The sequence below is a fragment of the Heptranchias perlo genome, chromosome 5 (genome assembly GCF_035084215.1).
Source record: "Heptranchias perlo isolate sHepPer1 chromosome 5, sHepPer1.hap1, whole genome shotgun sequence".
NCBI classification, from domain to species: Eukaryota; Metazoa; Chordata; class Chondrichthyes; order Hexanchiformes; family Hexanchidae; genus Heptranchias; species Heptranchias perlo.
The window spans coordinates 131,629,687-131,642,200 of NC_090329.1; the positions used below are offsets into that span (position 1 = coordinate 131,629,687).

The 12,514-nt window shown below is 44.2% G+C and overlaps 1 protein-coding gene across 1 annotated transcript in view; it reads right to left on the bottom strand.

The window, feature by feature from the left end:
- The window catches only part of LOC137322209 (dynein axonemal heavy chain 8-like), a 1,675,662-nt gene that overhangs the window by 266,670 nt on the left and 1,396,478 nt on the right, over positions 1–12,514 (bottom strand). The window contains exon 82 of the mRNA XM_067985325.1: positions 4,728–4,883. Within this exon, the coding sequence (XP_067841426.1) occupies positions 4,728–4,883 (156 nt within the window). The remainder of the gene's footprint in view (positions 1–4,727; positions 4,884–12,514) is intronic.

The window sequence follows — 12,514 nt, forward strand, 5'->3', positions numbered from 1 at the left end:
ATTGTGCCCTCTAGTTTGTATTGCCTCTCTTCGTTCTTCCTACCAAAATGTATCACTTCGCATTTTTCTGCATTAAATTTCATCTGCCACGTGTCCGCCCATTCCACCAGCCTGTCTATATCAAATTTTGAAATTGTGTCCTGTACATCCAAGTCCAAGTCATTAATATATATCAAGAAAAGCAGTGGTCCCAACACCGACCCCTGGGGAACACCACTGTGCACCTCCCTCCAGTCCGGAAAACAACCGTTCACCACTACTCTCTGTTTCCTGTCCCTTCGCCAACTCTGTATCCATGTTGCTACTGCCCCCTTTATTCCATGGGCTGCAATCTTGATGATAAGCTTTGCCCTCCTCTACCCTCTCTGTTCCCTCATCAGGTTGCTTAAACACGATGGGGGAAAAATTCAATAAGGGTCTGTTTTGTGCAGGGTTAGCGCGATGCAGACCCTAGGCAGGCAAGAAGCATGTTTGGACCCAAGGGACCAATTATCTGCAATCAGCGTTCCTTTCCAGGCCTTGCATGTGGAATCAATGCAATTCGCACTTTCCACCACCAGAGGGAGCTCGATCTCTTAAAGTGAGGGTGTTTCTTAGAAATCTCTTAAAGGTAGCTGGTACCTGTTATTTGCTGAAAAAACAGTTTATTGTCTGCATCGAGTCTGAACAGAGATCAGACATCGCACACGTAAAACACAGATGCAGATCCCATCCCTATGCTGATACACTGATGAGTTATGTTAATGGTTGCGCACCACTAAATCCCACATCCTCCAATCTGCACACCAGACCTCACCAATCTGCCTACCGAGTTGGTACCAGGCCTGCTAGAGTGCATGCACCAAGGTTTTCTGCTGATGCACTAGAGACCTTGGGTGCAAGAGGTCGACAGAAGGAGGGACATCCTTATCCGTGGTGGGGGCGGGGGGATGGGGTGCAGGCAAGAGGCCCTCCCAGACATATACTCAAAAGGCAGTGGGAGGCAGCGTGGGACGAAGTCAATGCCATCATGAACATGGATGCAGTGCAGGAAGAAGTTCAATGCTTTGACATGAGTGGTCAAGGTGAGTGAGGCCAACTGTCAATTGGCGTCGCCTACCAACTGCACCACGCACTATACCCCCCATCACCCACATACCAACAAACTCTTTCCATCGTTACGCAACTCTTCCAATCAGCTGCTTCCTCTCACACTTACACATTACCATTGTTTCAAGCCGCCTGCCCACAACTCACAGGCCATACACACTGGCAACTATTCAACCATGACAGGCACATCACCCAGACACACGTCCCACTTTCTTGCAGGAGAAGGTGGTGCATATCAAGAGGCAGCCAGTGGCATTTAGACCCTTGAGCCTGTTCGACCATTCAATGACATCATGGTGGACCTGTGATCTAACTCCATATAACCGTCTTAGCCCCATATCCCTTCATACCCTTGGTTCACAGAAATTTATCAATCTCAGATTTAACATTCACAAGTGAGCTAGCATCAACTGCCGTCTATAGAAGAGTGTTCCAAACATGTAGAAGCATTTCCTAACTTCACTCCTACACGTCCTGGCTCTAAATGTTGGACTATGTCCCCGAGTCTTCATGTGTAGGAGACCTCCAAAAACAGTTACAAATGTCTTGGCAGCCAGAAGCAATAATCCAGCCATTAACCTGTAAATCCTGCATGGTTCCTTTAAATAGCGCTGTTGGGAGGTCCTCCAGACACTCTAAGACGCGTTCAGATGGTCGGGGTTAAGACTGTGCATTGAGTTGAGCGTTACGTCCCAAAATGGTGTCTATCACTTTAAATCAGGGTTGCACACTGATTGAAGTCATTTTCTCCCTACTTTACATGATTCCAGCATTCGTTATCTGCGCCTGTGCTAACTCCTATACCAAGATGGCACCTGGCGCACGTCATGCAGGAAATGTGTGTGCGCATTCAAGGCGCCATCTTGGATGTCAGAGAGGCCATGTAGAGGCGAAACAACGGGCGCTACTCGGCCCAATTTAGCACCCGATTTGCCTTTAACAAATCGGTGCTGGTTTCCCTAATCAATCCACCCTTGTCCAAGTGACTGTTAATTCTGTCCTGGATTATTGTTTCTAAAAGTTTCCCAACCACCGAGGTTAAACTGACTGGTTTAGTTATGCTAGTTTATTTACAGTTGCTGGGTTTATCCTTACACCCTTTTTTGAACAAGGTGTAACATTTGCAATTCTCCAGTCCTCTGGCCAGTACCTCCACAATTTCCACCCTTACTTCCCTCAGCAACCTAGGATGTATCCCATCCGGACCGGCTGACTTATCTACTTTAAGTACAGCTAGCCTTTCAAGTACCTCTTTATCAATTTTTAGCCCATCCAGTATCTCAACTATATCCTCCTTTACTGAGACTCTGGCAGCATCTTCTTCCTTGGTAAATACAGATGCAAAGTACTCATTTAGTACCTCGGCCATCCCCTCTGCCTCCATGAGTAGATCTCTTTTATGGTCCCGGATCAGCCCCACTCTTCCTCTTACTACCATTCGATAAGCTGGCACATAAAAGGTTGTTACACAAGGTAAGGGCTCATGGGATTGGGGGTAATAGCATGGATAGAGGATTGGTTAAAGGACAGAAAACAGAGAGTCGGGATAAACGGGTCATTTTCAGGTTAGCAGGCTGTAACTAGAGGGGTGCCACAAGGATCGGTGCTTGGGCCTCAGCTGTTTACAATCTATATCAATGACTTAGATGAAGGGACCGAGTGTAATGTATCCAAGTTTGCTGACAATACAAAGCTAGGTGGGAAAGTAAGCTGTGAGGAAGACACAAAGAGTCTGCAAAGGGATATAGACAGATTAAATTAGTGGACAAGAAGGTGGCAGATGGAGTAAAATGTGGGGAAATGTGAGGTTATTGACTTTGGTAGGAAGAATAGAAAAACAGAATATTTTTTAAATGGTGAGAAACTATCAAATATTGGTGTTCAGAGAGACTTGGGTGTACAAGAAACACAAAAATTTAGTATGCAGGTACAGCAGGCAATTAGGAAAGCAAATGGCATGTTGGCCTTTAATGCAAGGGGGTTGGAGTAAAGAGTAAGGAAGTCTTACTACAGTTGTACAGGGGCTTTAGTGAGACCACATCTGGAGTACTGCGTACAGTTTTGGACTCCTTATCTAAGGAAGGATATACTTGCCTTAGAGGCGGAGCAACGAAGGCTCACTAGATTAATTCCTGAGATGAGAGGGTTGTCCTACGAGGAGAGGTTGAGTAGAATGCGCCTATACTCTCTGGAGTTTAGAAGAATGAGAGATGATCTCATTGAAACATATAAGATTATGAAGGGGCTTGACAGGGTAGATACTGAGAGATTGTTTCCCCTGGCTGGAGAGTCCAGAACTAGAGATGGTAGTTTCGGGATAAGGGGGCAGCCATTCAAGGCTTATATGAGGAGGAATTTCTTCATGCAGAGGGTTGTGAATCTTTGGAATTCTCTACCCCAGAGGACTGTGGATGCTCAGTCGTTGAGTATATTCAAGGCTGACGTCGATAGATTTTTGGACACTAAGGGAGCCAAGGAATATGGGGATAGGGTGGGAAAGTGGAGTTGAGGTTGAAGATCAGCCATGATCTTATTGAATGGCACAGCAGGCTCGAGGGGCTTTATGGCCTCCTCCTGCTCCCATTTCTTATGTTCCTAATTTACCTGCTCTTCCTCTCTTGGGGATGTCCTGCACTATGGGTCTTTGGCCTTCACCTAGGCTTCAAATTATTAAAGTCAGCCCAGATTACATTCAGAGGTATATTTTAGGTGTGTAGGTTTGGGGAAACAATAGAAGTAGAATCATAGAAGTTTACAACATGGAAACAGGCCCTTCGGCCCAACATGTCCATGTCGCCCAGTTTATACCACTAAGCTAGTCCCAATTGCCTGCACTTGGCCCATATCCCTCTATACCCATCTTATCCATGTAACTGTCCAAATGCTTTTTAAAAGACAAAATTGTACCCGCCTCTACTACTGCCTCTGGCAGCTCGTTCCAGACACTCACCACCCTTTGAGTGAAAAAATTGCCCCTCTGGACCCTTTTGTATCTCTCCCCTCTCACCTTAAATCTATGCCCCCTCGTTATAGACTCCCCTACCTTTGGGAAAAGATTTTGACTATCTACCTTATCTATGCCCCTCATTATTTTATAGACTTCTATAAGATCACCCCTTAACCTCCTACTCTCCAGGGAAAAAAGTCTCAGTCTATCCAACCTCTCCCTATAAGTCAAACCATCAAGTCCCGGTAGCATCCTAGTAAATCTTTTCTGCACTCTTTCTAGTTTAATAATATCCTTTCTATAATAGGGTGACCAGAACTGTACACAGTATTCCAAGTGTGGCCTAACTAATGTCTTGTACAACTTCAACAAGACATCCCAACTCCTGTATTCAATGTTCTGACCAATGAAACCAAGCATGCTGAATGCCTTCTTCACCACCCTATCCACCTGTGGCTCCACTTTCAAGGAGCTATGAACCTGTACTCCTAGATCTCTTTGTTCTATAACTCTCCCCAACGCCCTACTATTAACGGAGTAGGTCCTGGCCCGATTCGATCTACTCCTGGCCCGATTCGATCAATAGTTGAGGGTCTTATGGCCTTGGTGGTTGAACTTTAGTTAGTTACAACTTTTAAGGATGGGTTGAGCATTCTGAAGGTAGTGAGATATCTCTACAATATTAATTCACCTTAAAGGTGGTCCCAGATTTGATGAAGTTTTTCTCCAACACATTATCCAGTGCAGGATCCAACTCTTCCTGCACGTCTTCCAATAGCAGAGGACGTCCAAGTGACAAGGAGTCCTCCAGGTGATTCCGGAAATATTTATGATTAAGTGATGTTACCTTTGGAACAAAAGGAATTAGTATTTAGAACTCAAACTTCATTCAACCTGCACTGATCAACTGCATTAATTGCAAATCTGTTACATCTCTACAGTCTGATGCTATGAAACTAGAAGACTGATTATGTGGCCCTGTTGTAGTGCTAGCAGGACTGCAAACAAATCAGATCCAAAATTCCTGGGTTAGAGGAAAGCGCAAGTTGGAATTCCACCTTTGCAGGGCCAGGAATTTTTGACGGGGCTGATGTATGCCGGATTTCCACTGCAGACAGAGTTATGATGGGATGGTGTTACTGCCACCTTCCCATCCAGCTTGAAAGTGTGCACCATTACTTAATGGGTGACAAACTGAAACCTTTTTTTATTATGAGGATTATGTCCTTATCCTCCTTCATAGCATAAGAATAAAGAGATTCCCATTGGGAAATCCATGAGTCCGATGGGAAGCAGTACTTTGAGCAGAACTGACTAAAATTAACAGTCAAAGAGCTGACTGAGCCTTAATGTACTAAACAGATTGATGTTCAGGCAAAGCATCATCAACATTCAGTATTAGCACACAAAATGACATATTCAATGTGATATCCTGAGGATCATTATTTGGAGTGTAAATTGGAGGAAATGGATCAGTGGGGTTAGCCATGTCCCCTTGACCTCATTTATATACAATGAAGTTAGCTCCTGATGGGCTTTAAAGGGGAAGTGATTTTTTGCCAGGATTATTCTGTTGCAGCCTTTTATTTGTGAATTTGATTAATTAATTAATAATTGGATGCTGCACTGCAGGGAGCTTTGGATGTTTGTGGATGGATGAATTAAGATGGGCTGAATGGCCTTCCTCGTTTGTAATTATCTTGTGATATAGGGGGCGATTTTCATGTAGCATCCAAAATGGGGGTTCAGCCCTCCTGTTAGTGTCAGTATGAGGCTCCAGCTATTTTGAGGCCTGGACCTCATTAGCATCCTGCCAAGTGGGCACCTCGCTGCAGCTCACTCATTCTGGGAGGGCAGAAAATTGGTCAGCTCCCACACTGAGCCGCCAACAGTTCAGGCCTGGGGAGGAGGTGATTATGGTGGGGGAGTGGGCCTCGAGTGGGCCAGAGATTTTTTGAGGGGCCCCCTTGGACCCACACAAAAAAAATTAAAAGTTTCTTGGGCCATTTCTTTGAATGGGCTCCAGGGGGCCCTTTTAAGACTACTGGTTAGGCAACTCAATGGCTGGTACAACTGGGTGGAGCTTGCAAGGTGCATGCTCCACTCGCTTGTACCTGAAAATTGCAATCAGGGTCTTACAACTCACTTAGGACATTGATTTGCATATTTAAGCCTTACCTCTATTTAAGGTGGACGGGCTACTTGCCCATTTACAGGCCCACCTGAAAATTGCATTAGGTGGGCGAGGGCATCAGTGGGGCAGCCAAGGTGTCCCCTTGATTTTCAATTGATAGCTGCCTGTTCTTCAGGTGAGAAACGTGCAGCTGGCAGTTCAAAATTGTCCCCATAGTGCCTTATCAAATCCTTCAGAGGCGTCCCAAAGTGCAACTAATTACTTTTGGAAAGGCAGTCATTGTTATTGCATAGGTAGCCTAAAATGCACACTTGATCCATTATCCAAAAGTCCATGGACTGCACTCTACGAGGCCTATTTATGCCAGCTTCTGTTGCTGACCCATTAATTCCAACTCAGTGCCTGAGCTAATTTCCATCTGCTTGTTCTTATCTCCTCTACTGGAAACAAGCATCATTTTACCAGGTCATGTTATTAACTAGGGTTTAACTGCAAATACTTTTTTTCTGAATGGAGGCCTTTAACATTTTAAAGGGTAGACGTAAAGAAGATGTTTCCATTTGTGGGGGAGACCAAAACTAGGGACCATAAATATAAGATAGTCACTAATCTGGAATGCACTGCTTGAAAGATGGTGGAAGCAGATTCAACAGCAACTTTCAAAAGGGAATTGGATAAATACTTGAAGGGAAAACATTTACGGGGCTATGGGGAAAGAGCAGGGGAGTGGGACTGATTGGATAGCTCTGTCAAAGAGCTGGCACAGGCACGATGGGCCAAATGGCCATTTCCTGTGCTACGAACATATAAACATAGGAACTAAGAGCAGGAGTAGGCCATTCGGCCCCTCGAGCCTGCTTTGCCATTTGATAAGATCATGGATGATCTGATTGTGACCTCAACCCTATTTTCCCGTCTGCCTACTATAACCTTTGACTCCCTTTGACTGTGATGTACTTACTATGTATTATGATAATAAATCCAACAAAACCAAATTAGCAATAATACTGTGGAGGATGAATGCCTGGAGTGTGTACGAGATGGTTTTTTAGACCAGTACGTTGAGGAGTCAACCAGGGAACAAGCTATTCTAGATTGGGTATTGTGCAATGAGAAAGGGTTAATTAATAATCTTGTTGTGCGGGGTCCTTGAGGGAAGAGTGACCATAACATGATAGAATTCTTCATTAAGATGGAAAGTGAAGTAGTCCAATCCAAAACTAGGGTCCTAAATCTAAACAAAGGAAACTACGAAGGTATGAGGAGTGAGTTGGCTATGATAGATTGGGAAGCTTCATTAAAAGGCATGACGGTGGATGGGAAATGGCTAACATTTAAGGAACGAATGCATGAATTGCAACAATTATACATTACTTTCTGGTGCAAAAACACAAAAGGAAATGCGGCCCAACCATGGTTAACAAAAGAAATTAAGGATAGTATTAGATCCAAAGAGGAGTCATATAAAGTTGCCAGAAAAAGTAGCAAGCCTGAGGATTGGGAACAGTTTAGAATTCAGCGAAAAAGGACCAAGAGATTGAATAAGGGGAAAAAAATAGAGTATGAGAGTAAACTTGCAAGGAACATAAAAGTGGACTGTAAAAGCTTCTACAAGTATGTAAAAAGAAAAAGATTAGTGAAGACAAATGTAGGTCCCTTACAGTCAGAAACAGGAGAATTTATAATGGGGAACAAGGAAATGGCAGAGCAATTAAACAAATACTTTGGTTCTGTCTTCACGGAAGAGGACAGAAATAACTTCCCAGAAATGTTAGGGAACCAAGGATCCAGTGAAAAAGAGGAATTAAAGAAAATTAGTATTAGTAAAAAAATAGTGCTGGAGAAATTAATGGGACTCAAAGCCAATAAATCCCCAGGGCCTCATAATCTGCATCCCAAAATACTAAAAGAGGAAGCCATGGAAATAATGGATGCATTGGTTGTCATCTTCCAAAATTCTATAGATTATGGAGCAGTTCCTGCAGATTGGAGGGTGGCAAATGTAACCCCACAATTTAAAAAAGGAAGGAGAGAGAAAACAGGGAACTACAGACTGGTTAGCCTAACATCAGTAGTGGGGAAAAGGCTAGAGTCTATTATAAAGGATGTGATATCAGCATACTTAGAAAATATCAACGGGATTAGACAAAGTCAACATGGATTTACGAGAGGGAAATCATGTTTGACAAACCTACTGGAGTCTTTTGAGGATGTAACTGGTAGAATAGATAAGGGAGAACCAATGGATGTAGTTTATTTGGATTTTCAGAAGGCCTTTGATAAAGTCCCACACAAGAGGTTAGTGTGCAAAATTAAGGCACATGGGATTGGTGGTAATATACTGGCATGGATTGAAAATTGATTAACAGACAGGAAACACAGAGTAGGAATAAATGGGTCTTTTTCGGGGTGGCAGGCAGTGACTAGTAGGGTACCGCAGGCATCAGTGCTTGGGCCCCAGCTATTCACAATATATATCAATGATTTGGATGAGGGAACCAAATGTAATATTTCCAAGTTTGCTGATGACACAAAACTAGGTGGGATCGTGAGTTGTGAGGAGGATGCAAAGTGGCTTCAAGGCGATTTAGACAAGTTGAGTGAGTGGACAAATACATGGCAGATGCAGTATAATGTGGATAAATGTGAAGTTATCCACTTCGGCAGAGTATTATTTAAATGGTGATAGATTGGGGAATGTTGATGTACAAAGGGTGTCCTTGTACACCAGTCACTGAAAGCAAACGTGCAGGTGCAGCAAGCAGTTCGGAAGGCAAATGGTATGTTGGCCTTCATTGCAAGAGGATTTGAGCACAGGAGCAAGGATGTCTTACTGCAATTATACAGGGCCTTGATGAGACCACACCTGGAGTATTATATGCAGTTTTGGTCTCCTTACCTAAGAAAGGATATACTTGCCATTGATGGAGTGCAGCGAAGGTTCACCAGGCTGATTCCTGGGATTGCAGGACTGTCGTATGAGGAGAGATTGGGTCGACTCAGCCTGTATTCACTCGAGTTTAGAAGAATGAGAGGGGATCTCATTGAAACATATAAAATTCTGACAGGGCCAGACAGACTGGATGCAGGGAGGATGTTTCCCCTGACTGGAGGGTCCAGAACGAGGGGCCATAGTCTCAGGATACAGGGTAGGACATTTAGGACTGAGTCATAGAGTCATAGTCATAGAGTTATACAGCACGGATAGAGGCCCTTCGGCCCATCGTGTCCGCGCCGGCCATCAGCCCTGTCTACTCTAATCCCATATTCCAGCATTTGGTCCATAGCCTTGTATGCTATGGCATTTCAAGTGCTCATCCAAATGCTTCTTGAATGTTGTGAGGGTTCCTGCCTCCACAACCCTCTCAGGCAGTGAGTTCCAGACTCCAACCACCCTCTGGGTGAAAAAGTTCTTTCTCAAATCCCCTCTAAACCTCTCGCCTTTTACCTTGAATCTATGTCCCCTTGTTATAGAACCCTCAACGAAGGGAAAAAGCTCCTTAGTATCCATCCTATCTGTGCCCCTCATAATTTTGTACACCTCAATCATGTCCCCCCTCAGCCTCCTCTGCTCCAAGGAAAACAAACCCAATCTTCCCAGTCTCTCTTCATAGCTGAAGCGCTCCAGCCCTGGCAACATCCTGGTGAATCTCCTCTGCACCCTCTCCAAAGCGATCACATCCTTCCTGTAGTGTGGCGACCAGAACTGCACACAGTACTCCAGCTGTGGCCTAACCAGTGTTTTATACAGCTCCATCATAACCTCCTTGCTCTTATATTCTATGCGGAGATGAGGAGAAATTTCTTCACTCAGAGGGTGCTGAACCTGTGTAATTCTCTACCACAGAAGGCTGTGGAGGCCAAGTCATTGAATATATTTAAGGAGGAGATACATTTCTAGACACAAAAGGCATCAAGGGGCATGGGGAGAGAGCGGGAATGTAGTATTGAGATAGAGGATCAGCCATGATCATATTGAATGGCGGAGCAGGCTCGAGGGGCCGAATGGCCTACTGATGCTCCTATTTTCTATGTTTCTATGTTTCTAAGGAATTCAGGGGAAACTTCTTTACTCAGAGAGTGGTGAGAATGTGGAACTCACTACCACATGGAGTGGTTGAGGCGAATAGCATAGATGCATTTAACAGGAAGCTAGATAAGAAGTAAATAGTGGGAGGAGGCTCATGTGGAGCATAAACACCGGCATAGGGCCAAACAGCCTGTTTCTGTGTTGCAAATTCTATGTAATAATTTCTTAGTGCATTAGTTTTAATACTCAGTGGAAAATATTGGCTTTGGAATAGTACTTGCATAGCTGAGCCATACAGACCATAAAGATCCCAGGTTCAATCCCAGGTTTGTGCTCGGTTAGCTGATCCACCCAGAAGATAATTGGGGTACTATAATTGGGTTCAGTGCTCTGCATTAGGAAGGGAACAGAGTTGCCAGAGTTCCCACTCTTTATCACTATCAGGCTGGAAATGAGCATGTGTAGATGCCAAGTGAGGACAGAATTGGGCTCGGCTGTAGTGCCCCATGGCCGAATAGTCTGCTGACGTTCAATGTCATGTCTTACTTGTGAATAGCAACCATTTGGGTGAGATGTCTGTCGAGTCAAATCCTTCAGGAGTGAAAGGGAGAAAATTCATACTATCATAGCATGATGCAGCACAGAAGGAGGCCATTCAGCCCATCGTGCCTCTGCCGGCTCTTTGGTAGAGCTATCCAATTAGTCCCATTCCTCTGTTCTTTCCCCATAACCCTGTAAATGTTTTCCCTTCAAGAATTTATCCAATTTCCTTTTGAAAGTTATTATTGAATCTGCTTCCACCACCCTTTCAGATAGTGCATTTCAGATCATTGCAACTTGCTGCGTAAAAAAATACTTCCTCATGTCACCTCTGGCTCTTTTGCCAAACACCTTAAATTTGTCTTCTGGTTACCAACCCTTCTACCACTGGACATAGTTTCACCTTATTTACTCTATCAAAACCCTTCATGATTTTGGACACCTCAATCAAATTTCCTCTTAACCTTCTCTGCTGTAAGGAGAACAACCCCAGCTTCTCCAGTCTCTCCACGTAGCTGTAGTCCCTCATCCCTGATACCATTCTAGTAAATCTCTTCTGCACCCTCTTGAAAGCCTTGGTATTCTTTCTGAAGTGTGGTACCCAGAATTGATACAATACTCCAGCTGAGGCCTAACCAGTGTTTTATAAAGGTTTAGCATAACTTCTTTGATTTGTACTCTAGGCGGTAAATTTTAACTCCCAAGAACGGGTGGGTTGGGGCGGGTGAGGAGTAAAAATTTTCCGTTTTCAGAGCAGGACTGCATCCTGGCTCCAACACGCCTACTTCCGGGTTTGACCCAGACACATTTGGGTGCGTGTGTCCTTCTGAAACCCGGAACAAGGCGAGGGAATGCATAATAAATGGTAGGATACTGAGACGTGTAGGGGAACAGAGGGACCTTGGAGTGCATGTCCACAGATCCCTGAAGGTAGCAGGACAGGTAGATAAGTTGGTTAAAAAGGCATGCGGGATACTTTCCTTTATTCGCCGCGCCATAGAATATAAGAGCAGGGAGGTTATTCTAGAACTGTTTAAGACACTAATTAGGCCACAGCTTGAGTACTGCATACAGTTCTGGTCACCACATTACAGGAAAGATATAATTGCACTAGAGAGGGTACAGATGAGATTTACAAGGATGTTGCCAAGGCTGGAGAATTTTAGCTGTGAGGAAAGATTGGATAGGCTGGGGATGTTTTCTTTGGAACAGAGGAGGCTGAGGGGAGATTTAATCGAGGTGTATAAAATTATAAGGGGCCTAGATAGAATAGATAGGAAGGACCTATTTCCCTTAGCAGAGAGATCAATAACCAGGGGGCATAGATTTAAAGTAATTGGTAGAAAGATTAGAGAGGAGATGAGGAGAAATTTTTCACCCAGAGGGTGGTGGGGGTCTGGAATTCACTGCCTGAAAGGGTGGTAGAGGCAGAAACCCTCAACTCATTTAAGAAGTACCTGGATATGCACTTGAAGTGCCGTAACCTACAAGCTACGGACCAAGAGCTGGAAAGTGGGATTAGGCTGGGTAGCTCCTTTTCGGCCAGCACAGACACGATGGGCCGAATGGCTTCTTTCTGTGCTGTAAATTTCTATGATTCTAACTCTCGCCGGCTTTTAAAGCCAGAGGGACGCTATTTAATCCAATTGAGGCCAATTGAGATACTTAAAGTGCTTAAACCTGTTAACTTTTTGAGTATTGACCTACACAAGCCATTTTAACTTCTCCTGAATGTGTCTCCCTTGGCCAATGAAACACACCATCGAAATGGAGG